The 27,215-nt window shown below is 41.1% G+C and overlaps 2 protein-coding genes across 4 annotated transcripts in view; one reads left to right on the top strand and one right to left on the bottom strand.

Moving 5' to 3' along the window:
- Positions 1–15,878, top strand: part of LOC125900352 (palmitoyltransferase ZDHHC14-like) — a 68,072-nt gene extending 52,194 nt beyond the window's left edge. The window contains exons 8-11 of one of the 3 annotated variants that reach the window (XM_049595289.1): positions 305–414; positions 4,691–4,796; positions 13,959–13,981; positions 14,715–14,910. In XM_049595289.1, the coding sequence (XP_049451246.1) occupies positions 305–414; positions 4,691–4,796; positions 13,959–13,981; positions 14,715–14,766 (291 nt within the window). In that variant the 3' untranslated portion in view covers positions 14,767–14,910. Of the gene's footprint in view, positions 1–304; positions 415–4,690; positions 4,797–13,958; positions 13,982–14,669 lie in introns of all 3 variants that reach the window. The other 2 variants (XM_049595287.1, XM_049595288.1) reach the window with 2 other exon arrangements.
- Positions 15,879–16,008: 130 nt separating this feature from the next.
- Positions 16,009–26,965, bottom strand: LOC125900353 (galectin-8-like). The gene is made up of 8 exons (XM_049595290.1): positions 26,554–26,965; positions 26,201–26,289; positions 23,915–24,125; positions 23,694–23,813; positions 23,548–23,574; positions 20,437–20,525; positions 20,134–20,299; positions 16,009–19,011 (listed from the first exon to the last, which is right to left on the bottom strand). Exons 1-8 carry the CDS (start codon positions 26,590–26,592, stop codon positions 18,862–18,864), a joined length of 891 nt encoding a protein of 296 aa, XP_049451247.1. The 5' UTR covers positions 26,593–26,965; the 3' UTR covers positions 16,009–18,861.
- Between the last annotated feature and the right edge of the window lie 250 nt (positions 26,966–27,215).

Here is a 27,215-nt window from a genome sequence, read left to right as displayed (position 1 = left end):
TTGAAACGACCCACAACTTCATCCATCATAGGTGGACTCTGCTTCTTACATCCCACTACACTACATCCCTACTAGAGACAGAACACACAGACAGGAGAGAGTTAACTTTGGTTGGAGCGTGGTAATAGCACGCTAAGAACGTGGCTATTAAACACCAAGGTCACAGGTCCAATCCCTGTACGAACCGTAAACATTCTTAGCCCCGGACTAGACACGATACACAAACATTATCTGTGTTAGACAGACGTGATTTTTCATCCAGTGACACTTGAGATTTTTATCTGTGCTGTGTGGTTTCTTCCAGATAAAAGGTTCATGGTCTTCTAAAAGAGGGAAGGACAACTATAACCCCTACAGCTATGGCAATATATTCACCAACTGTTGTGCAGCACTGTGTGGACCCCTGCCACCAAGGTATGACGTGTGTTGATGTGTTTTTACGAGGTGATTTAGGCATTCCCAGGTGCCCATATGATGACATACTAGCCCTATCACTCACCGTTCGGAGAAAACCCATTTGTCACCTTTACTGTAATAGGTCACAGCACCTGTTTTTATTTTCACCCCTTGTAATTTAGCGTTTTGTCCGAAGACTAAAATAGAACTGTTAGTCGAGACTCCTTTTGATGTGAGGAGCTGCTTTGAGACGAGCCTGCCTGCAGCCTTTTCGCTATACATAGCCACTAAGATACTGCATGAGTGGAAAGGATTTCAAGCCCATTTTAACCAAATCCAAGATCAAAGTTGGCTTGATATATTAGATTTCACACTTTTGCTGTTCATGTGATTTAACAAAAATACAGGCCAACTGTCACAGCGACTTTCTCATGTCCATGTGACTGTAAATGTCAGTACACATCGCACATTCCCTCCCAGCTTCTTTCAGTTCAGCATTTTGCCCAACAATTCTCATTACTCATCTGTGAAAATGTACGTCTTGACTGCTGCCTCTGAGACTGCTCTTTTTTTCCTTCCTTTCATCATGGTTTGAAAGTGTTCAAGCTGACCCACTGGACAGAGATACCTACTATCTGTTTTTATCTTCACTGGCCATCTGACCCACTTTTTTAGATAAAGCGCTCGCAAGAACGCTGTCAAGACGTCACCAATATCTCTTAGCCTTTGGAACTTGCAGTCTTAAACTTTGGCCTTTTGCTTTGCGCTCATTTAAGCATGAAAACAGGAAGTTAGTGAAACACACAGTCTCTGGTTAGGCTAAATACATATCACGGCTGTACAGAATAGTTTCAAGCTTCATTCATAATGTTGACTTCCAAATGCTGTGCAGCTTTTTTTGCATGTCTATTTATTCTGTTGAAACTCGGTATCTCTGCACAGCTGCAAATAAAGACCAGGCTGCATTAATATAATTAACCCCAGTGCATTATGAAGTCCAAAAGTTATTAGAAACAGATGGATGTAATCATTTCCAAAATTCACAACATGCTTATATCTTCTATTTCAGTCCATATTTAATGGCATTTAGCCTTTCAGAAACATTTTCACTGCTGTTTTACTCTTGCCACAAACCAAGGGAGGCACACATCTGTATTACTGAAGCAGTCTACCAGTAATCTAACAGCACCATAAATGACATTTATTCATTAAGGAAAATTGATTGGTGTCTTAGTGGATAGAGCAGGCCCCCCTATGTACAAAGGCATCGTCCTTGCTGTAGCGGCTGCAGGTGCGATTCCAGCCTGTGGCCCTTTGCTGCGTGTCGTCCTCTCTCTCTATACCCTTCACGCTATACTGTCCTGTTCATTAAAGGTAAAATAGCCCACAAAAATAAAGATAAAAATTGAATTTAATTAACTAAAGGCATCGACCTGGCTTCCAAATTCCCCAGATCCAAATCTGATCAAGCATCCACGGGACATGCTGGTATAGAAATGCATGCAGAAACCTACAGCTCTGGTTGGAAGAAGATACATACCTGCTGTTACACATTTTGGAAGACTTGATTAACATGTTTTGGGATATGTAAATATCACAACATTGACCTTTTCAGGAAGGAATAAAAGAGGGAGGCTGTGTACGCACAGTCTTACTAGTCCACCACTGATAGGAAACTTTAAGAAATCTTATTTTGATGCAAAGAAGCAAAATGACAAATGGCTCCAGCTGTTCAACATTTTCGATTCTTTGAGGTAATTCGACATTTTAGAGCACGATAATGGAGTGTGTACAGCTGCATGCAAACAGGAATATTAGTTGAATATTAATTTTCATCAGCCATGTAAACAGCTTAGTAGGAATATTGTCCTTTCAGAATAAGGGTAAAAACTGGACTGTTTTGTGCATGTAAACCTACTCAATAAGAATAGCTGGTCCACCTTAATGGCCCACCTTAAGTGAGCCTGGTCAGGTTAGGTTAGTTAGCTCACTAACTTAAATTAATTTCAAAGTCTCTGCTACGATCACTGCAGCTTCACTGTCATGCATCACTGTCACACACCAATCTCTTTTTTTTTCAACTGCACACGCAATTTGGCACCAAAATGAGCCAACAAAATCTGCATTGTGATGCAGCCCAGTAGGCACCAGTCATATAGGAATCATTGCCATATTGGCACTGGGTTTTGGTACGAAAATGTAGCTGTGATGTCATAAAATTTGAAGTCACACATTCAACGCTTCATTTGAAAATCTCCAGAGGCACAGCCCTAATATGTAGATAGAGCCATTAACATAAAGTATAAGAAGAGCAGTGATGGTGGCCTCTGGCAACATCCTGTCAGTGTATCTGGCTGTACTATGCTCTAGCCATCACAAGCCATAAGTCACCAATAATGATTCCAGTGGGTGGCAAAGGAGAGTCCTCAGCGCACAGGTGGCTGCCATCTGGGCGTGTGGTTTTTTGTGTGTGTGTGTGTCTGTGGCCGGCCACAGGCACTGCACAGCTGGGTCCACCAGTAAGAAAGGAATGTTTCACCTCAGCCTCAGACTATGCAAGCAACGCTGCCTCTCACACACACCGAGACAAAAGCCTCTTGCATTTCGTTCCTTGCTGAGACCTTGACTCACATTTTCTAATGCATCAGCCTACATGTCTTTATGCTCATTTCTTCCTAACAGCATTTGCAGACGTTCCAGTGTTCATTACCAGCAACACAAGCCATCGCTGTAGGTTCCCGGAGTTTGTGTCTGTGATTGTAGCAAACCATTTCCACCTGAATCGAGCTCAGTCCCACTGGAACACACTGTCACACTGTTAACTTTCTGTTAAATGATTACTCTGCTCACACAGTTTAACACCTCAACTGGCTCTGTGTGTGTGTGTGGTGTGTGCTTTATCTGCCTGACAAATAGTCATTATCACATACATCTGGCCCATGACCACACATGTGCATACCGAGAGTTCAGCAGGTCATTATGTAACCAGCTATGTCACACTTCAGGAGCAGTAACGATGAGACAGAAACTATGATTCACTCCAGTGCTCCACTGCAGGATTTGATATAGTACTGAGTGGTGATTTTATATATGTTTGTGTGAATGTTTGTGCTTGAATGGAAGATACTGAAGATCAGTTGTGCTCATTGATATACATACTCCTGGCAGAATGTATTTTTTTATAATATGACTTAGCATCCAGCCCAATTGCACCATGCACGTAGCACCTAGACAAGCATGGAGTAGCGACGCTTGGTCACAACCATAAACACTATGTTCGAGAGGAGTCAACAAGGCCTATGAAGAATAGTACACCATCCCTACTGAGAAGTATGGACAGGGATCTCTGATGTTTTTGTGGTGGTTGACCTGCAGTGGCACATGGTATTTAGTCGAATTGATGCAAGAATGACTGAAGCATCAGAACGCAAGAGGGCAATTTGCATCCATCAGTCTGGAAACTGCATCTGGGACACACTTGGTCCTTCCAACATGACAGTGATCCAAAACACAAGGCCAAGTCCACCCTGCAGTGGTTAGGTTCTGGAGTGGCCATCACAGTCTCGTGACCTCATTACCGTTAAGCCACTTTGGGGAGCTCTCAAACGTGCAGTTTGTGCAAGACAACCCGAGAACTGACGGGACCTGGAGGCTTTTTGCTTCGACGAATGGATAGCTTTATCACCTAAAAAAAATAAAGGGTCTTGTCCACAACTATCACAAAAGACCGCAAGCTGTCATTGATGCTAAAGAGGGCAATAGACACTATTAAGAACTAAGGGTAGGCAGACTTTTGGACAGTAACTGTTGCAGTATTTTCTTTATTGCTATGTTCTGTTTAATGATTGTGCTGTTCTGTGATGCCTTATAGTTTAATTTGAATCCCATTAGACATAAAAAAAAAAAGTGTTTTGCCTGATCACTCATGTTCTCTGTAATGAATGGTAAACATGTAACAAATTCTGCGGGGTATGTTAATGTATTACCAGTACTGTACACATTAATACATCACACAATCACTTACATGCTATTGTCTCTTTTATCAGAGTGGTGCCACTGACATACAGGGGCATTTGCACTCTGCTAATCCAGCCTGGCTGTAGATACAGGATAAGCCTGTTGTTTCAATCAGTCAAAAGTGTTGTGGCTGTTTCATTATTACATCTGTGCTTTAAAGCTTTCGATGTTCTATTGTGTTTAATCTGTTACTGGGTGATGCCATTTGCTTTGTAACATTTGTGAATGAATGCCCACAGACAATGCTTTTCTCCCTTCTTTGTTTCTCTCCCACTAGTCTCATTGACAGACGAGGCTTTATCCAATCGGACACACCACAGCTGGCACCACCAACCAATGGCATCACTATGTACGGCGCCACCCAGTCTCAGCAGAGCCACATGGTAAGACACTGACCTGACTCTGTCATTTCTCCAGGATACTACAGTCAGGTTGTAGAAGTAAAAATGCAGACTGAATGGTCACGAGTAGTCTGCATGTTTGTAGTTGCTCAGAGTGTTGAGAGACCTTGGGCCATATTCACAAAGCTTCCGAGTACAGAAATTCTAAGAAAAGTCTAAGAATGGTAAAGTTTTTCCCCTTACAGACTAAATACTGGTTAAGATAAAAGTTATTCACAAAGCATCTTAGCACTCACAAGAGTGCCTCCTTAGGTGAAAAACTGTAGAGAGAATAGAGATCACACAAGGTACTTGAATTACTTGAATTTTGAGGAGAAAAAAAAAAATCAAGTACTGGAATACCTCAAAAGTCGCCTATTTTTGAATGAAGTGCTTAAAAAGTTCTTGAAATTCAAAAGAACCACATAACCCTGTCTTATATTTTGACTAAAGTCATCATATCAATATAATTAAATTACACAGAATCAGAAATTGCTCAGCTTTTTCTTTTTTAATTTTGTCCTGCACTACTCGGCACGACTGCAGTGCTTTTCCTCTCCCTTCCTCCTTGCTTTGATGATGTCCCACCCGCTATTTATTTGTACTTTGCTCCACTCTTAGAACCCTGACACAAGCAGTAGGCCTATGTTGGCATGGCTAAACTTAACAGTACTCAACTTTATGAGCCAACTTTTCACTATGATTTGTTGTCTTCTCTCTTCAGCGGTGCGCCATTGTAAAAGCTCCGCTAAAATCTGAAAGTGAAACTTATGATCTAGCTGGCATTATTTCCTTGCGCTACTTTCAGATTGTTCTCTGACATTTAAATTAAGACCCTGAAAATGGGGGGGTGCTTGAAAAAGTAATTTAAAGTCCTTGAATTTCATATTGTGATGTCTTAATAAACTCTGTTTTAAGAGGTTTTAGAGTTTCATAGAGGAGAAAACGCTGAATGACACTGAGTTAATGAAACACTACAGATTAGATCATGCAGGGATCATGTTTGTGGTTGGTTTTATTAGAGATGTGCTCACGTCTCTCACCCAACGCAATAACGCCAGAAATGATCTCTTCACCAGGATATATGGCAACTAGAAACATGCAACAGTGCAGCAGTGATGACTTCATATTGTGACGCAAATCATTTAATTTCCACTTGATGTCTGCACCTTTCAGGCTCAACCAATCACACCTTTTAAAACAATACATCCACACCTCATCACTAAATAAAAGTTTCTGTCCTTTCCTTGCTCAGAGGGGTCGTAAGAACTTTCCTAAATCACTCCTAGGCTAGGACTCCTTGGTAGAATGTTTTTAGGCCAAGTTAAGAGCTCTCTGAAACTGTTCTCAGACTGTTAGTGAATATGGCCCCAGAAGAGGGCAGGTCACTTGATGGATGATATTTTAGGTATAGAAAAAGCATTGAATAAAGGGACTGAATATTTCTGCATCTGGCTCTTTTCTATTCTCAAAAGCTTACTGATACTGGCTCACAGTTAACATGTTGAAATAATAATCCTGAGGATTTCAGTCCAGGTGATTTTACAGAATGAAAGTGATTTAACATTAAGAAGTATTCTCAGTCGTCTACATTCACCGGTCCCTAGCTGCATGGCTGCACTACTGTTTGGCCCAGCCTCATGCAGATGATACTGTGACTCCTACAGGGCCAGACCTTGGTCAGCATGACTCACAGAGACAAAGTACCTTTCACAGCAGCCCGTCTGACAGATCTCCAGCTGTTGTCTTATGTTCATTTGCCAAAAACAGAAAATCATCTCTCGCAAATTGAGGCAGATGAACTTAGCCCCTTGTCACTATAATGTAAACTACAGACACCATGGCTCATATTATTTTGTTTTTGTTTGTAATGGTAAACACATGCTATTGGTTTTAGGTCTGGCTGAGATAATAAGGCCTAGACAGAGAAGGTAAAGGCCAGATAAGGTCAAACTATTTCAAACAGCAGTTTCACTTAATTCTCAATGTTCGGCAGATTCACAAACCAGCTGCATCCTCCTCTCTCTATCCAGACCTGGGAAAGCAAACCCAGTTAGTCTTCCTCATCCCACCAGAGTGAAACTGATGAAATTGCTCTGAATTGCAAAGAGCGAGTCGGTGATGTTTTTAATTTTGCATGTGTCGCTCCATGTCGTCTGTAAATTAGGTCAGCAGTAACAAGGAAGGGGCCTCTGTGGGTGTGTGTGTGTGTGTGTGTGTGTGTGTGTGTGTGCGCGCATCGTGGCATCGCACTCTGAGCTGTATGAATTAACTCTAATTTCAGTCACTCTCCTGTCTTACAGTCTGCTTATCAGTCAGAATACTGTATGAATGCCTGTCACAATAATTGCTTTATCAACTTATCACATTGCCTGTTGTGTAAAGAATGTCACCAACATTTTAGCCCACTTGATGCTAACAAACACAGCAGGGTTTCCCCAACTATTATGTGACTTGGGTGCAGCGATTCTCCCTTTTTTTTTCTCTCTCCACCGAGTCTGAAGAAAAATAAAACAACACTTCAAAGATAACAGTATAGCTTACTGGTAGGTTAACCTGGAGCTACACTTTTGGAGTGGAAGACATACAGCCCTGATAGTCTGTAGCTTGCCAACTCCCAGCAATGAGCCAAAAGGCTGTCGTTTGTTGTTTGTACCCTCCAACAACTTCATCCTCCAGTCTGTAAATCCACCAGCAATCTGCATGGCTCCTAGGCCGTCCATCCCTGGGACCTGACTGCAGCACATCGACTGGATTATGGAGGTAACTGCAGTGTTCTGGAGCCTCACTATTATCATTTTGTAAGTGGACGTAAAGTGGTCTCAGAATTCCAATAATATCGCAGTTATTTCTAGGACGATATATCGTCCAGCAAAAGTCGTTATTGTGACAGGCCTAACTGTATGAATGATTACAGGTTTCCTCATCATGCTGATAATCCAGGTCTTGCAGTGCGCCCAAGAAAAACAATGAGCAGGAATCAGAGAGAGATAATACATAATGCATTACCATTTTGTACAAAGACATAATCTGTGAAGTGAAAGTACACCACAGTCAGTAAACAGACATCTCCTGTTGTGTTAAACTGTTTCTTACAGTCTTGGAGGAGAATAGCTGGTGTTGTGAAGAGGACATTGTACTGACCTCACTGACCGGTTTGCCTGAATAGAAGCAACAAGTCTACCGTTGTTCAGTTCAGCCATTAACCTCGCACATAACATGTCGGATTTAAGGCCTATTCACACACACATCTACTGAACGTCTTTCACTGGTGCCCTCCCTCTGCGCCACAGTCGTCCCGTTGTTCTCATCCATAGTCAACCTCCTCCTGTAAGTTCTCATTGAGATGTCAAACGTGAATGTCATCTGTCTTCAGGTCCTAAATGTGTGGACGACTTGTAATGGGCTGAGAGCCATAGGAACATTCCCTTACGTTAGCACATTCAGAAATAACTGCCATCTGTTTTCTGTAGTGCTCATGATTAGCAGCCAGAGTTGTCCTATTGTGCCGGCTGCTGGCCATTTATCAGCACACTGATACAGAGTCAGCTGTTTACTTAAAGTCCATTTGTTAAACTCAGTAACATGCCACACTGCTAACACATCATGAGTGACTATTCTTGAATATTCTTGTCTTCATCCCCCCACGCCTACTGATGCAACTCACTGCACTGCTTTGTTTGCCTTAAAAATCCAGTGCGGGCTAGACCACTCATTTCAGGTCCACGTTGTATTTCGACATCAAGTAGTTTTCGAGAGGCTGCTGCTGGCTTGTTTTAGTAAATCCGTTCAGACCACTGTGAGTAAGTCTCCCATCATTTTTGTCTGTTTACTACAGAGGTGTGTGGGTGGGTGCTATTTGAGAAAAGTGTGTGAATGTACATGAAGTGTGTGTGAGAGAGATAGAGGTGACAAAGAGATGGAAGAGAAGTGAATTGTAAAATAGAAATGTATTGTACTTGATTCAGACTTTTAGCTGTTTAGCCTTTAAATGTAAGCCTAAACTGACTGTGAAAAACACAGTACAGTGGGTCAGCCATTTTTATCTTGGAATCTTTTGACATCGACTTATGACGAGGAGAGTCATCATCAGTAGACTGTGAATCCGACATGTCACATTAGATAAGTTAAATAAGTGTTTGCATCGGACTAGTATTACCCAAGCGACAACCTCCAGGGCTGAAGAATGATGCCAATGCAGAAGTGCCAAAAAATGCATTTCCTTGAATGGCCATTTGAGGCTGGCTCGGAAAGCGACACCCACGTTAAAACAATCAACTTTACAGTAGAAATAAACATGTTTACAGCATGGTACAAAAAAACGGTTTGGTCTCTATAGCTTATTTCAACATCTGTGACAACTGTATGAGGGGAGAGTTTTTATATTTTATAAGGTTACACATAATTAAGGGCGGGGCCGCTTTGAGTGACAGTCAGTTTCACCCCTCGCTCCTCCACAGCACCACCCTTTTGTCCGAATATGGTAACATCTGGCTCCAAAAGACCAAGATGGCGACGGCCAAAAGGCTGAACTTGACCCTTCAAAATGGAAGTCCACAAACCAATGGGTGATGTCATGGTGGCTAAGTGTATTATTTTGAACAGTCTATGAAATTACCTGGGGACCTCTAGTTATTTGTGACAATTGCGAAGGTTGCTAAATCCCAAATCTGCCATGTCCGTACTTTGTCAAGTAAAGATTCCACTGCAAATAACCTACCATATTTTGCCAAACACAGACATATTGATATAGTAGTCCTGTGCGTATTGACATCTCCTTGATTTGGAATCATAGTTAGGATTTTTGTTTTCTCCGTGCCTCTTTTCCTACCTCTTTACCCGTAAGCAATTATGGAGGCTGCTTTGGCAATGATAAATTAAAGTTTTGATAGCATTTTGGGTGCAGGAGGCTCATCTTGCTAAACAGCATGGAGACACATTTGCACAAGAAGATGGCTCAAATCCATCAGAAGAGTGAAATCTTGAAAGATGATGAGATGGATGACGTGTGACAATGTGTGGCAGAATCGGTTCTGTTTGTTCAACCCACATTTAAAATAAAACAGGAGGTTGACAGCATACATCACTGCTTACTGGTGCTGTGTAGGGTTTCTGTGTTGTGTAAAGTGGAGTTGAAAATGACTGTGCGCATCATATCTTGGGGATTATGTCAGTAAATCTGAGTAAAACACAGACTTTGTTTATCCTGTGTGAATGCCCTGCAGAAAGCACAGATAGAGACAGACAGATAACTTAACACCCCCTCAAAATCTTCTTAAGCATCTATTTAACTTCTCACCTGGCTGCAGTGATGTACAGGTGTACACCAGGACCCAGTGACATCACTGTTGGCTGTCCAGCGCTCTGATTTAGCTGAATGTTAAAAAATAATGGATAATTGGCGACACACATTTATATCTCCTTACCTATTGTTAATTTGTACTTGTCCCACGTCCAGGCTGTGTTTTTATAGCACTGTGTTGGTTAATGCATTTAGGTTGCATTTGCATTTGGACTATGAAAGCCCTGTTTCTTTGTGAGGTACTTTTGTCTGTGATGCAGCTTAAAACGACGGGCCGGTATGGAGAAGCCTTGTAAGTGGTTGCCATGGTAACAGTGTAGCCTCAATAACATACAATCTCTCTTTGGGATTTAGTTGGGTGAGGGGTGGAGGTGCACAATTTGATGGACAGCAGTCATCATAGCCTCCAGTTAAAGGGTCAGTTCACCCGAATTACAAAAAAAGTAACACCAAAAAAAAGGGGAAAAAAATTGCAGAAATTCTCTGGCTTTAGCTCCTCGAGTGTGAGAACTTGTAGCTTTTCTCTGTTTGAGATCATTGCAAATTGAGTATGTGGGTTTTAGACTGTTGGTTGGACTAAAGATGCAACTTGAAGTCGTCCTCAGGATCTGGAAATACTCAGTTTTTCAATCCTTTTTTTGATATTTTCAAGACAAAACAATTCATCCAAAACATTTGAATCAACAGATTAATCAGAAATAATGATTGTTAGCTACAGCCTTATTTACAGATGTGTGTCTGACAATTTTGCCTCCACCTCAGTACAGTGAAGGTGAAACAAATTAGGAGTTCATTTTTTTAACATTATATTTCAATTCTGTGAGCATTCATTTTCATTATAAAGTAAAAGGGCGCTCAGAGAATACAGATTTCAGCCAAGGCCAAATGCCCTAACTCACAATGTTAACAAAAGTGGAAAATAATTAGTCTAATGTGGTCTAATGGGCACTTCTCTGGCCCATGCTACACCGTTCCACCAAATTTCATGAAAATCAGGCCAGTAGTGTTACGTTAATTCTGCTGACAAACAGACAAATAAATCAACCAAAAAGAAAACATGACCTTCTCGGCAGAGGTAATTAAACCAGCAATTTCTGCATGGATAGATATCACCGTGAGCTTGTGAGAAAATATGTTGTAATTTGGGCGAACTTGTCCTTTAACCTCATGGTACACAGTTTGCTTTGGCCTTGTAAATATTTCTATTTCTGGCATTGCCTTCCTTCCTTTACGCCTTCCTCTGTCTAAGTCTTTTTCCTTTATGAGCTGTGAGCTATTTCTGTGCAACCCACACTCACACAGTGCAAGTTGATCACCCACCATTTCCTTGTTGATAATTGCACAGTGAGTGATGAGGGACTGACAGCCCACGGCTCAGTTTTCATTTTCACCACTCACTTCTGTCAGCGGCATGAATGATGGAGTTACAGTCACTGAAAACTTTGTTCCCATAAGAGTTGGATACAATGAATATTCATACTTTGTTTAATCAGTTTTATTAAAGATGAAATATGAACAATGATTCATATTTTTCTTTCTCAGACAAGTTCAACAGCATGTACCACCTAAGTGTCAGCCAAATGGACAGTTTATTATCAGCCACGGCAGATAGCGGTGTGTTGTCAGGAGTAACACAGACGGCTGGAATCTCCCAACTTGTTGCTGGATTCAGCTATCTCATCGTAAGATGTGTTTAAAGATGGAACATAAATGGTGTCAGCTTTTATAAATATTTCACTTTGTTGAGCAAGGTCATGTTCATCCTTCTCACAACCTCACAATTATTGAGTTAGTCTTGTAATTGTGGCTAATTGTGGGTAAATTGAAGGCCTCCCCCTCTCTTGTTTGACATTTCTGAAAATCTAAATTAAATGCACAAACTGACTGAAAAGCAGGGCTGCAACTAATCATTATTTTATTTTCAATTAGTTATTTGGTCTGATACATGTGATAAAATAGTGAAAAATGTCAATGACAATTGCCAGAGTCAAATAGGATGTCCTCAGATTGCTTGTTTTGTCCAACTGACCCTCCAAAAGATATTCACATGATACAGAGGAGCATTAAAACTGATAAGCTGGAAGAAGGGAATGTTTGGCATTTTTGCCTTGTAAGTGACTTGTTTGATAAATTATTGAAGTTATTGCCATTCCAATTTCCACCAGGCGTAAGGCTGGAGGGGATCGTGCGTTTGGTCGTGTGAGTGAGTGAGTGTTTGTCAGCAGCCAATCTCACAAATACTGGACCAATCAGCCTCATATATTATGTGCACATTTATGACCGTTTGCGCAAGGATCTCTGGTAGTTGTTACGATTCATAATTGTTGAAAACCTGTTTTATTGATTTATTTGCACCGTCATTGACTGCTTAGTCCTCACTCCTTTTAACCAGCTGGTAGAGGCCGTAAGACTTCTGGAAATCAGGTCGGCAAAAACAAAAAGCCTTTCCGTCTGTTGCAGAACACATTTTGTCCTTCGTCAAGTCTGAAAAACTGACATCCATAGAAAAGTTTAGTCTCCTTTTTAATTGGAACATCTGCAGATTAATTCCATACCTGATATGTTATGATGCACTGCTGCCATCGTAACTCTGAGGGAGTCGGGAGGGACAGTTCTACTGGCAACACCACAGCGGTGGCCGTGGCTGGGACTGGGTTTTGTCCCAAAGTTAATACCATATACAGTCCAGGACAAAGATTTGTGCTGTGTTTAAGTTATGAAGATACGTCCTTCCTCGTTATGACAGGTGTTAGCATGAGAACTCACTCTGCTCTGTGCAACACGCTGCAGCTCCGTCAAAAATAGATACGGCGTGTATTTATGTTAGCTTCTGGGATGCTTCTGAAGTGTGCTGCGCTTGCATCTGCAGTAACAGAGTTGTCTTGAGTTGCCATGATCAGCCCAGGTTGCTACCTGGTGGAAATCTGCACTCTACTGAGCATTTTTCTCATTTTTCTATGGATCTACTAAATTAATGGAGTAATCATTTCAGCTTTGCAGGAAATACTGTATTTTAGACACATTGCCATTTTTTCTTTCTTTTCTTTTTTTCTCTGGGTACTCCGGCTTCCTCCCACAGTCCAAAGACATGCAGGATAATTGATGACTCTAAATTGCCCATAGATGTGAATGTGAGTGTGAATAGATGTCTGTCTCTGTGTTAGCCCGGCGACATGTTCATGGTGTATCCCACCCCCGCGACCCCTGACAGGATAAGTGATTACAGAAAATGAATGAATGCAATGAAATTACTCTCCACCACTAGAGTGATACAATCTGTCTGTGTCATGTTGACTAATGTACACAGCTCAGCTTTTTGATGTAAGAAAATGCTCTCTTATCTTTGTTTTATCACTGCCACGCATGAAAAAACAACCAAAACATGGCCTGTGCTGCTTCACTTGCTGCCTGCTATCCAAGGTTAGTCTATCAGCAGTCTATGTACACATTGTTCCTTGTAGTTCTGCGTGTGTGTGTCTGTCTGCCGTGGGGGATGGACAGTGCTGAGTCAGTCTAGCTATGACTGTTTATAAAACAGGCCTGAAAGTAGAAAGAAAGGGACAAAGCGCTGTTTCATTTTTCCCCCCTCGTTATTTGATTTTCTATTCAAGGCTGATGATGTAGCTCTGCTGCGCTAACACGGCTACGAGAGAAGTTTCTGTGTCATTTCAGTCCAATAACCCTCGCTCAAATTGGCCCTCTCAACCACCTGGAGAGAGGCCAAGCTCGTAAAGGTGATAAGTCAAGAGCAGTTGATACGTGCTTCTGATAAGAGGATTGATAATGCTTGGAATAACATCTCTTGTGCTGTCAAAGGTAGCTCAACTTCTGTTTAAATCACATGTGTAATCTGCTCCTTTTAGGTCAGTGAGATTGAGACAGAAAGGTGAGATATCCGGGACGAATCTTTGTGCATCAAATTCCTTGTCAGTCAGACTTTGGGAGTGGTGCGGGATGGATGGAGGCATAAAAGTGCTTATTTGTTTGTATGGCTTTTTAACTCCTTCTCAACCAGAGAATCTTTCATCTTCCATTGGTCTCTAATTTATATGATTGCTCTGTGGTGATTAAGGGTTAACAGGGTTAAAGCTAATCTCCCTGAAGCTAATGTATGCTATTGATTACGCTCCGTGTCCTAACCCAGTTACTCTGCTCCACTTTCAGATGTGTGATTTCCACTCTAAAGAAAGGCAATAAAGATCAATAGGTCATGAGGCAGTGACTTAATAGTCCTGTGTTTTCATCTCTGTCCGCTGACCTCAGCTCTGTTTATACTGGGGCGGATGCACGAGCTGGTGCAGGTTCTTTGTGTGGCTCTGCGTTCTAACAAGGGTACTAACATCTTTGTCTCTCTCTCTCCCTTATCCAATCACCTGCCCCCTCCTCTGTTGTCTTTCCACATATCCTGTGTGTTGTTTCTTCTTCCCTCCTTCATCTAATTTTCAACACTTGCCTCGCTGTTATTTATTTTTCTATTTCCGTCCTTCAACTCTGGCACCTTACCTATCCCTCTTGACTTTCACATCTCCTCCTTTATTCCTTTTCTTCTCCCGCTTTCCGCTGCTTTCTCTCAGTGTGACCAAGACCAGTGCATTCAGAGCACCAAATTCGTTTTACAGGCTGCCGCCACACCCCTCCTCCAGCAGCAGAGCAGCGAGCCAGTCATCCTGACAGCCTCACCTGAAAACGGAGGCTCTCTGCCCGGCCGCACCTCCCTCACCCTGGGCGGCCCGTGCACCTCACTCCCCCTCGGCCAGCCCACCCCTCCGACGTCCACCCCTAGCCTCAGCTGCCACGAGACCACGGACATGCTGCCAATCCATGGACACAGCCACACACACAACCACAGCCACCCCCTCCAGGAGCCGGTGGCCCACCACCACTTTCTCACTCCAGAGGAAGTGCCATCGCCGCCAGGTATGCTCCCCTGCGGCAGCCCCCTGGGTCACAGCCACACTATGCAGGCCGGCTTCTACAACCCAGCCAGCCAGGACTCACTACACGAGGACTCTGTCAGAGGATTGGTAAAGCTCAGCTCTGTCTGACAATGGGATATATACCCACCTCCTCCCTCCTGAAAACATGCATCCAACCCATGAAACTCTCTTGTGCCACGTTTGGACCAGCTCGCTCTCACCCTGAATTAGTTTTCCTTTCTCTCCTCAGCGGGACGTGAGAACTGAAAAAGGCTGTGGTTTAAATTCAGCTGCTAGAAACTGGGTGGAATAAAACTGAACTGAAGTGAAACCAGTTGTCCTCAGCCAACATCTTGCCAAACCCCTTTGCTGGAACAGGAAAGATGTTTTCTAGCATGGTGGCCTCTGTGACAACTCAGACATACGCTTCTCTGTTTTTTGTTCTTGTTTTTTTTACTTCAAGGGAAGCATAATCCGTTAGTTTCTGGAAACTGGACAGGAGGGTTTGTTTTTCAAAGTGGCGTATGTCTGTTGGCCATGTCAAGCAAAAACAGAAGACTTGTTTTGACAGCACATGACATTTTTGGTCAAAATTATGAATCTCTGTCAATGGATCACAGGTCTGACAGTTTTTTTTTTTGGTAAAACAAACTTTAGCCTATTTGCCTGTTGCTGATTGGACAGTGTCTTTTGCCTTTTTTTCTTGGACATTCTCAGCAGTGCAATGGTTGATGTCATGTTGCATATCATCCTGCTTTTTCTATGTTAAAAAAAAATAAGAGACTGTTGTACTGTTCCATGGTTATTACAAATCTTACAAATTATTATATTTCCTGTGGATATTAATAAAACACCAACTTTTTATCAGATACGATTCCATTAATATTGAGGTTTAGAGGGCATAATGTGTGCTAACATGAGTCATGTGGCGATAACATTTCTTTTAAAGTTCATCTTGTGACTGAGGCCTGTAGTCATTAGGCGTAAATGACATTAAAAACAAGCATGTCTGGATGTTGCTCAGCATTTATGAAGACTCACTCTAGGCCATTAAGTTTCCCATTCATCTTTACAGAAGTCCTGGTAAGACCTCAAGCACCAACCTTTGGTGAGAGATGCAGACTAAAACAAGGACTTAGTTTACAGTAATATTTAATAAAACTGATTTGTAGGTGCCTTAAAGGAAAAAGATCTAGAGTTCACTGACAGTGGTCGGTAAAGATGTATGAGAAGTAAAGGTGCTGGTAATAAACATTTAATTGTCTCCTGCCACCTTGTGGTTCAGTAGGAGTACTGCAGTTGACTAGTTTTTTTCCCCCTTAACAATAAACTACATTTTACCTAAAATAAATACATCATAAATAAGTACAGACATTACATTCTGATTAGTGTAATATTAACGTTACAATAACCAATATTCCGTTATTAAAAACAGAATGACTACATGTAATGTTAAAGCGATGTTCTAGACAAGAACTTGCAGAGATCGAGTAAGACTGTCGTTTCCTTCAGCTCTACACAGCATTTTTAGCTCATGGATTTTTCTTGCCTGTAACTTTACTGTGTTGGTTCATCCTGTCTCTTTTTATCAGCTGTGTCTCCAGATGCAGTAGGCAGCTGTTTTCTATGAAAGCCGAGAATGGCCATGCTTGCAGTTATTTTTTTAATGCCATAATCTCAAGACCACAAGTTAATTACTTAAGCATCCCATGAAAACTTTGTTCCTCATGGTAAAGGGTGTTAATTTGTGCTAGTCTCAAGAGGCCAATTTCTCAAAATAATTTATCACAAGGAAACAAATACTTTTCTTGAGATCATTGGATAATTATGGAGAACTCAAAAATGAGTGATTCATTTGATCACACCTGATCTTCGTATTCAAGATCACCGTAATGGCTGTTTGGGAACATAGGCGTAGATTTCAGGGGGGATGCAGAAGACATATCCCTACAGGCGCAGAGGACTTTAATTTTTATGAAGTAAGACCACTGTAAATTGATGCAGTAGAATTCACAACAATGAAGGAAATTTGTTTGACACTCATTCCGTTTTATATGTGTTGAAACAAAACCTACGTCCTTGTTAGGGAGGATTCATAAATCAACAGTAACTTTAGGCAGAAATATGTAGTTTTGTCAAATAAGTTGCTACAGTTGTTAAGATGCATGCTGACATGGCGATCTGATCTGATCCGATCTGATATACATAAGTAATGACAGGAAATTACCTTTTGTTTTCTCGTCTCAGTTTTCTTGATAATTAACTTCTCGAGATAACAGCATTTCAAAAAAAAAAAAAAAAATTGCTAGCATTGCCATTCTCAGCTTCAGTAGTTTTCTGTTTAACAGCTGATTACATTTTTATTGTTTGTTTGTTTTTGTTTGTGTTGGGGGGTTTTTTCCCCCACAAAGTTAGCAAAGTTAGCTGGAGCAGAAAGTATAGCATTTAGCTAAAGACCCAATAGTTTTCTCTCTGGAGTTGCTGGAGGGCAAAATAGATAGGACAGTGAATATTAGACTCACATTCATCAGATAGACACTGACATGACACCAAATGAATGCTAAGATTGCTTGTCGTCTGCTGGATATGTAAACTAGCCACTTCTTACCAACACATTAAGCCTATAACCGTTAATGTGAGGCTATCTCACTGTTTTATTTACAACCTGTTACGCTGTCCTCTAGTGGCCAAAAATATACTAATGCAGTTGATGCACAATGATAATAGTAACACATTTATTTGTTATTAAATCATTTATGATACATAGGGAGGATTTTTCATACATATTTTACAACAATTACAACAGACAATGCAAAAAAAAAAACCAATGACATTGGAAAAGAAATATTCCAGATTTTTTTTTCTTGCAGCACTGAGTGGGAGAGCATTGAGACAAGAGATGGTCACAGATGCAGGATTCTACTATATTCTACAGCTTGCATAAAGATTGCAAAATGTCATTCGTTAGGTTATTGAAATAGTTAATATTTTAAACAGACCCTGTACTGCACTGTGCTTGAGTTCTGCTGCACCATTACATGTTAAGTTAATGGAAATGTCAAGTACATGGGACGCTGTCATGTGTTAAAGAATCCTGAGGATTACGACTTTATAGCAGACTGAATTTATAAACTAAAAAGTAGGCATATCCTATTAAATTAAATTAAATTAAAAAGTGAAAAATAATTTTAAAAAATTGCAAATGAAAATAATTTTGAACCCACATTAAATGTTTTAATTAAAAAATAGTATTAATTATTTAGTAATGATGAGAAATGTTTCAAAGCTTTTTAAATTAGCTGTACAATAAATTAGTCTTTATTGGGCCTTGCTCCAAAATACTGGAGCCCTTCAGTTTGAGCCACTGTTTGTATTTGCTGACTGTCTTGGCGTTCAAACAAAGCCAAGTGCTTTTTAAGATTTACACATATTTCCTGTTTTATTTATACAGTGCACTAAGGGCGTATCACAGCAGAGATGCACTAGAGACAGTAGAAGAAATGAACCAAGGCAAACCTAACTTGTAGCTGTAAACAGTCATGGTGGCTCACAGCCTGATGCTCCAGCACAGCCTACACTCATGCATCACTTGTCTAACCAGAGCTGGAAACATGGACCATTAATACTCCATGGCAGGGCCTGTCCATGGTCCTTAGTCACCAAAAATGCTAAACTAGCTTAAAATCAGTGACCTGTGGTTGCTGCAAGACTAACCAGACCTGACCTCAGCGCAGTTTGCCGTTTTCAGCATCCATTGTCTGGGTCAGTGTGGGTAAGCTAATTTAGCATCGATAACCAGAACACAACAGTGTCTGTAACGCTGGTTTCCGTTTAAGTCGACAGTCCCAGGTCACCACAGTTTCACGTCATTGAGCTCCAGGTCCCCCATAATCTCCAACTGGTCAATGCTGCTCAGGTCTTGCACCCGATGTCTGAACTCAAACAGATGTGAGCCATTCACTGCCAGCTTGAACTGATGAGGCTGACACAGGACGAGAATCTGACAAAACAGAACACTGAGGAATAGTCAGTCATTACGGACACCAGGAAATAATGATCAACTTGGAACATTTTCAAACTGGTTTGATATCATGCACCGGACCAGACCGGTATACTGAATTTTACGCATTTGACTCCGCAGTCGCTCTAAAGTGGAACATGGTGATTCCGTGTCCTAGCAGCAAATGAGCATCAAACTATTACGTTTGCTGTCCAGATTGGACTGGATATGTCGCTTCCTATGTAAGTAACGTTACTTTATGAACAGAAAACCACTTTATATTGCGACAATTGCTGTAAATGACATACAATATAGCCAACAGGAAGTAGCTGAGCTTGTCATTAGCGATAGTCCTTTGCCTCACCAGAAACTTTCAGCTCCCTGTTGGACTCCCTCAAGCCAGCTGACACCTATGTTGGTTTTTGTAGTGAAATAAGGAGGTACTGTGTGGATAATTCTTCGTTTCACCTTCATGAATCAGTCACTCTTAGTCCATTGTGGAATTTTCAAAGCTAGCAACAGAAATAGAAATATAAACAGAGCATCCGACTCTACCATGTCTCCTCTCGTCACCCCAAAAAACACATGAACTTTCTAGTAAACAAACAAGATGTGCACAGATACGGCCCTACAATCTTTGCTGAAATTAGATCTCCTTCATGTTGCCTTGCTCGGCTCACAGCCTGTCAGACACTGTTGTCTCTTTTAGTCCGTCATAAACATAATATTATGTTCATCGTAATGTCATATTGCTTATTACTAGTGCAGCATAAGGTGGATTTAGCACCGTGATACCATCAGCACACGCTGCCGATGGAGGCTACCTTTTCATTTGGCAGAAGGTGTCGAATGACAAGTCGGTGAAGATTCTCAGTCATCCAGGTCATGGTAATCATAAGTCCTATATCATAGGCAAAAAAAAAAAAACTCAAGCAAGTCCAGTTGCCTGCGATATAGCACTCATGATGTTTAATGACAAGTGTCGTTTCATCCCGTTTGAATCAATCAAACCGGTTTAGGATCGTACACCAGACCGGACCAGCAAACCCAGATGTCGACCCAACTCTAGCAGACAGCAGAAGCCCATTAAAGTAAACCTTACAGGTTGTAGGCGGCTCCTACCTCAAAGTACTCCCCTGACGAGAAGGGAAAGAAGGGCAGCTCCCGCTCCTCCTGACCCCAGGATTCACTCAGGTACGAGTTCCTGATGAACAAACCAGACTTCATGCGAGGGTTCAGATGGAGAGCAATGTTCTCTGTCCTGCTGTTGCGGAGGTTCACTGTAAAGCTGGAGGAAGCGTGGATTTAAGGTAAATCTTTTTTTGTGTTTATAAGAAATGTTGCAGTTAGCAGAGGGAAGAGTGTCAAACATCAGATTGCTGTCATTTGTTATGTGGAGGTAAATGTAATGACTCATCACTTTACCTGTGGGGATACATGCTGACCTGTCCTTTGATTGTGATGTGCTGTCCGGGGCTCAGTCCTTTGAGTATACTGCCTTTGTAAGGGAGGCTCTGGAATGACAATATAACTGTTCATACATTTTATGTGATTATTTTCATTATTGATTAATCTGTAGATTGTTTTCTCAATCAAGCATTTGCTCTATAAAAATAATAAAAAATGCCCAATATTTTTCCCACAGTTCAATGTGATGTTGTCAAATGCTTTTATGCGAATTCCAAGAGGATATCTAGTGTCATGTTAGGGTATTTATACATTCATACATTGCCCAGCCCTAGTTCTGTACATGGAGTACAAAACGCAGTTCAATGGTTCAACCAGACTGATCCCTCTGAGCAACAGTCCAATATTTAGAGCCAGATCTCACCGTTGTGTTTCAATAATGATCAAGGGTCACTTGTGCTTTTCTGATGACTCGTACTGTTAAACTTCAGTTAGTAGCCCGGGCTATTATTTGCTTAATTCACTTAACTCAACTGTCCCATATAGACCTGTCTATATGGGACAGGTCCTTAATTCCTCTCACACAAAACTGTTGCTCAGCAAAGATGGGAGAAAGTATGAATATTACTTGTATAAAAATTAGGCTTCAAATACTATGTCAATTATGTGCTATGTTGTGACACTTGTTTTACGGCACCTGAGGATAACAGCCCCGGGCATACAGACACAGCACCACTTCATCCTTTTTAAAACAATATTCATAATTTGGATCAAATTTTATGAAAAACACTTTTGACTGTTTAAATCTGAGGACCTTTACGAACTAGAGTCACCACTTATTTTTTCGTCACGCTGGTAAATGAATTTTGATGAATTCTAGTCTTCTCTGGTGCTCATGGTTTCAGTAAAAAGAAATGAACCGAGCTAACTGTGTAGCATCTACATACTGACAAATGATTACACATTTACATTTATATGTATATCAAATGTAAAAAAAAAAAAAAAAAAAAAAAAACCATTTGGTGTCTAATTATATGTAATGTGGCACAGTGGTAGAGGGTCATGGGAGGATGCGAATGAAGCAATATTACATCAATTGGCCAAAGGGGGGCGCTATAGCTACGGATTGAAATTGCAAACTTTGAATGGGCATATCTCATGCTCCGTATGTCGTAGAGACATGAAACTCTGCACAGAGATGCCTCTCCTCATGAGGAACAAATTTGCCTCAAGAACCCATAACTTCTGGTTATATAGATTTTCCACCATTTTGAATTTTTTGAAAAACACTTAAAATCTCTTCCTAGGAAGTTTGACCGATCTGCATGAAACTCTGTGAACATAATCTAAGGACCAATATCTAAAGTTCTCTCTTGGCAAAAGTTGGAAAACTTACTAAAACTGAGCTTCTATAAGGCAATGAATATTGCGGAGGGCGTGGCTCATCATATAACGGTGTATAACATCTCAAGGGTTTCACCCATCACCACGCAACTTTGTAGGCATATGACCACACATAATCTGAGGAGACCCCTCCATTATTGACCCCATCAAACAAAATGGGGGCGCTACAGAGCTAATTTCTTATCTAGGCCTAACCGCCATATCGATTTTTACTAAACTTGGTAGATACGTAGAACAGGACGCCTCAAGGTGACTGGAGAAGTTTAACCCTAATTGGCAACTGGGTGGCGCTATAACAACAGAAAAATGCTTAAAAATGGCTAAAATGCGACCGATCGCCGTGGCTCCCCCCGTGGAACAATGTTTTGGGGTTTTTTTCTAATTTTTGGTATGACTAAGTCATGGTATGGTATGCTGTACATAATCACAGAAACTGTCAGTGTGTCATTCTGTCTGTCCGTTTTTTTCTAATCACTGACGTGATCAATCTACTGTACTTTTAATAAAGGAATCATTCTATCAAATTCACATAAACTGTCTGAATACATTGCTCTTCTTAATGGGTTCAGCTAACTATTTAATCTGCAATTTCCTATGACCTGTATCCCAAACATACACCATGTGAAACTGTACGTGGGCAACTGTGCACTCACTGGGTATGGACTAGTCTCTGTTATTGAAGGAAAGACGAAAAACTTCAATGTAACCGGTGATTCCAAAGTTTTGAACAGCAGTGTACATTTGAAAGGGGAAATCCACAACACGCTTTTGAAACTTGATTTGACAACTTTTTTTTATGATTTTATTTTATTAATTTGTAACAGAGGGAGAAGTCACACAGGCTGAATACTGTTTATAAAGGACTTCTAACTATAGCTAGTGTGCAGGCCTGTGTGTACCAGTGTGTTTGTGCGCTGTACACGACTGCACGCATTGATGCATAGGTGTAAGTGAAATTATACATGTATGTACACAGTCTGTAGGTATAAATGAATGTAAGAACTGAATCTAAGCTAAAGTGATTCAGTGCTCACATCTTATGCGGCAGCTTTTGGTTTGGTGGTTTGTTAACATACTATCTATAACCCTTTTCTGCTTATTGCAAACTATTTGTTGATGCCTCTGCAAGTGTCCGATGCTGCAGCAGGGACAGAGCAGGTCTCCTTACAGCTTGCAATAGTCAGGTTTAGGTGCTATATTATGTATATGGGAGTAAGGGGACTATTTAGTGGTGTGAATATTGTGGATTATTAGTTGAAGAATAATTCTGATTCATTATGATTTTTGTGCTACCTTAACAGTTTTGACCATCCTTCCTGCCGTTAATAATAACACTGTAATCATCATGTTATCTGTTGATCTTGGTGATGAGCATCATCACCAAAGGAAGTAAACCAACACAAGAAGTCAGATTCTTATCAACATTTTGGGTGTTTTTGGTTTGTGTTTTATCTCCAAATTAAGTGCTTTAAATAATCTAGACTGTTTACAACCTCTCTGACTGCCTGAGGGCTCACATTTCATGCCATGCTGGACTTTGTTGTTCCCAGATCTCATAAATTTCTTGAATAAACCGGAATTTTGCTTTAAATGTCTGAGGGCTACAGTGCACAAACAAAAGGGATCATTGAGGAAATGTGATCCAGTTTTAGTGGCATCACAAGATGCCGGATACATTTTAGGCACATTAGTTTTTATGTGGATGACGCAAAAGGAAAAACTCACCAAGTCACCTGATTCTGAATATATTGCCTAAAAGAAGGAAAAGCCAAATTTAGAAACAATTAATTAGAAATGTTTACAAAATAAAAACACATCTGACAAGCTTTTGAGGACAAAATAAAGCACACACGTGATGGGAAAGTACTTACTGAGTTTGGGATGTAGCCAATAGCGTGCACCCTGACTTTCCCAGAAATAGAAAACGTGTCGACCCTGTTCAGTGGGATTTTGTGCTTGTATTCCAGCAGGTGGGTGCCATTTACTGCCACCTATGGGCGAAGACAAGTACTTCAGTCACTTATTTGCTTTTCTTAAAGGTACTACACATGTTCATCCATGCCTATGTCCTTCACAGCATGAGTTCACTGACCTTGAAGACGTCTTCGTGCACCAGGATGATGGTCTCGAAGGGGGCTCCGCGTTTGTAGGGCAGCTGATGGAGCGTTTCCTCTTTGCCCCAGCTCTCCTGCAGCAGGGTGTTACACACCACACAGGGCGAGCCTTTGAAGCGAGGGCTGAAGTGGAGGGCGACGTCAGAGCGCGGCTTGGTGCTGCAGCCGTTCGACAGGTCGATCTGAAACCTGCAGAGAGGATGCACACAGAGGCTGGATTATTAACCGTCAAAGTGGGCAACTGCCCCTGCAAATTCACTTCATGTCAAAGCGTTGGGCTGTTTGCACCTATTCAGTACCACATCAGTGAAGGCAGGTCCTTAGAGAGGCGTCAAAATGTAGGTCTACTAATTGTTTACCCAAAAAAAATCTGACTTAAGGGGCTTTAAAGATCAACAAAACAGTAGGCAAAACTACTGTTACCAAAGTAAAGAAATCATTTTTAAGCTCAATTTGAATATTACAATATTACATGGTGCATGTTGAGTAATGAGGTTGTGTTTAATCAGTCATCTTATTCAAAGTCAGTAGATGTTTGTCATCATGCTCCCAGTTTGGTGAAGCTGCAGGAGCACCACCACAGAAGCTATGCAATGTACTGCTGGGGATGGCGCCAGCAGCAAAATGTGTTTTAGCAACCTAGAAAAGTCCCATCTGAAAAACAATCTATGTAACAGTTTAAGTGTACGCCATATTGAGAGTATTTTCAGCACCATACCTTTTTGTCTGGGCGTGTTCTAACGGGGAAGACGTTAGCGGATTCAGTTTCCCATCTATGCTCTAATCAAAGCTACCAGACAACATTCACAAAAACAGTAATTTTACCTCACTGAACACAGGAACTGCTGGTCTACCGCTGCCTCGAGCAGTTAGTGAGTTTGTGTTATTGTTTGACTTTGGTGAATCTGAACTATTTAAAACTCCAAAGTCGCACAATAACAGAAACAAACTCGCCTATCGAGGCAGTGGTACAGCAGCAGTTCTTGTGTTCAGTGATCTTAAATCAAAGTTCTTCTCGATGGAGTCTGGCTTTTAAGACAGCGATATAGAGGCTTCCCTTTCCTGTCAGAAATCACTGTCTGACATTACGGTAAAGTGGTGAAAATATCCTCAATATAACATAGATATAAACTAATTATTTTTTTAGGTGGGACTTTTTTTAGGTGTTTTGTTGCTGATCCCGTCCACAGCAGTACATTTCTTAGCTTTCATGTCAGTACTCCTGCCTGCTTCTCCAAACTGCTGGTGTACCAACTGACGACTACTGTATGTAATACACTGACTATCGACAAGTACCTCGTACAACCCCACTTCAAAAGATCCGGACTATCTCTTTAAAGGCTTGGCCATACTTTCCACATTAACCATACAGCTGTGGTCACATCAACACACACAGTTCAATTGAATTGTCAGTCTGTGTCAGCCCCTGGCAGTGCACAGGGGGCTGGGAGGTGAGCGTACTGTCCTACTGCCAACGTCAGGTGGAACTTAAACAATTGACGGTCTGTTTTAGATCCTAGCAGTGAACAGGAAGGCTTGAGTCCATTGGGTGGAACTGAACCTCAACGATGCTGTTGGGTCTAACTTCACAGTGGTGAGGCGGCTGCGTCTGGCTTTAAAGCAGTGTTTTGGATAGGACTGGAGTGTGGAGCAAGAGACTGGAGCATGCGCAGCCAGCAGTCCACATGGTCTCAAAAAATGGACCCCTGAGAACATGGGCGGATGACGAGATTTACGTCACACGGACCAAATAAGATCCTTGCATGCTTATAGACGCAACTATGAATTGACCTCTGAGAGCACCTTCGGCAAAAGATCACAAACATTTATAATGCTGAAGATTCTTTGATGAACACACGGTTCTGTAGCCAAACCTGACCTCTGACCCCCAGATGGAGGAGTGAAAGTTTAAGTCACAGCTGAGCATACTCATTTTAAATATCTGTCTGCAAAACTACACTGAAAAATAATCTAGTTCAACTACGTCAATGAAAGCTGCGGAATAAAGCTATACATCTGAGTTTTAATAAATTCGTTATATTAAATCCATGACACTTACAGACATTTTCCACTGTGTAAACATGTTGTTGGGTTATTATGGCGGGTTGCCATGAAAAGAAAATCACCAGTGTAGGAACCACTGAAGTAGACACAGCAGGGTTTAAAAGTATTACATGCTCTAGGTTTACCAATTAAATTGATTTAGACATATCCATACAGGTGGCACTTGTTCTGTATATTCCTCTGACTTAATTACATCTCACCTGTCAGCATCTGGGGGCACAGTGCCCTGGATGATGATGATCTCCCCAGGGTGCAGGCCTCCAGGTATGGGCCCTGTGTATGGGATCACCTGAGGTGGAGAGTTGGAGACGTTAAAGCACATGCTGAACACATGCTGCCTGAAAGAAGAGAGCTAAAATAAATAGCAAGAATAACCCGTGTGATATCTCGGATTAGTTTGCGTCCAGTGTGCAGGCCGTTTGTACACAGCTGCTGCTGCACATAGCTGTTCAGCTGCATTATAAGCTACAGGAGGGTCTATTGATCATTGCATGATGGCATCAGAGGGCTGATGTGGATAATAATAATATTAATAATATAATAAGCCTCTTACCGGATTCAGGACAGTGTGTTTCGCATTTGCCACAGACATCGGGCTTCTTGTGTCAGACTACAACATGCAGCTGAGCTGAGAGACAACAGAGTCTGTGGTGTCTGCGGTAAATAGGACCGGTTTGTAGCTCTCCTGCACTACACGGGGATGATGGCAGTGGGCATCTTCTCTCCATCAGCCCCGGATTCCACGCGCATGCGCTAATCCTACCATGTGATCAGGTCCGCTGAGCAACAACGGAGACCCGTTGTCTCTAAGATTATTAAACCTTTATTTCACCAGCAAGGGCAAAACAAAATGAATAATTAAATTAACCGCCTCCTCTCAGGCAAACATGGTGTTCACAAATGCGACATCTGTTAAAATGAAAGGATGAAACGATATTAATTTAATCTCACAGTCGGTTCTGTTCAAAAACAGTTTTGTTAAGAATCTAAAGTAAATGCTATAATTTATTAATTTAATTGTAGGGAAATGTTTTTCATTTACATGCAAAAAGCAATAATAATTCAATAACAACAACAACACTACTACTACTACCACCACCAGTAGTAGTAATAATAATAATAATAATGATGATAATAATAATAATAATAATAATAATAATAATAAATAGATAGATAGATAGATAGATAAGTAAATAAACAATTAATTTATAATAA

This window comes from Epinephelus fuscoguttatus, linkage group LG14 (assembly GCF_011397635.1).
Source record: "Epinephelus fuscoguttatus linkage group LG14, E.fuscoguttatus.final_Chr_v1".
Classification (NCBI taxonomy): Eukaryota; Metazoa; Chordata; class Actinopteri; order Perciformes; family Serranidae; genus Epinephelus; species Epinephelus fuscoguttatus.
The sequence above is the reverse complement of the archived record's forward strand: the minus strand, read 5'-3'. Positions and strand labels throughout refer to the sequence as shown.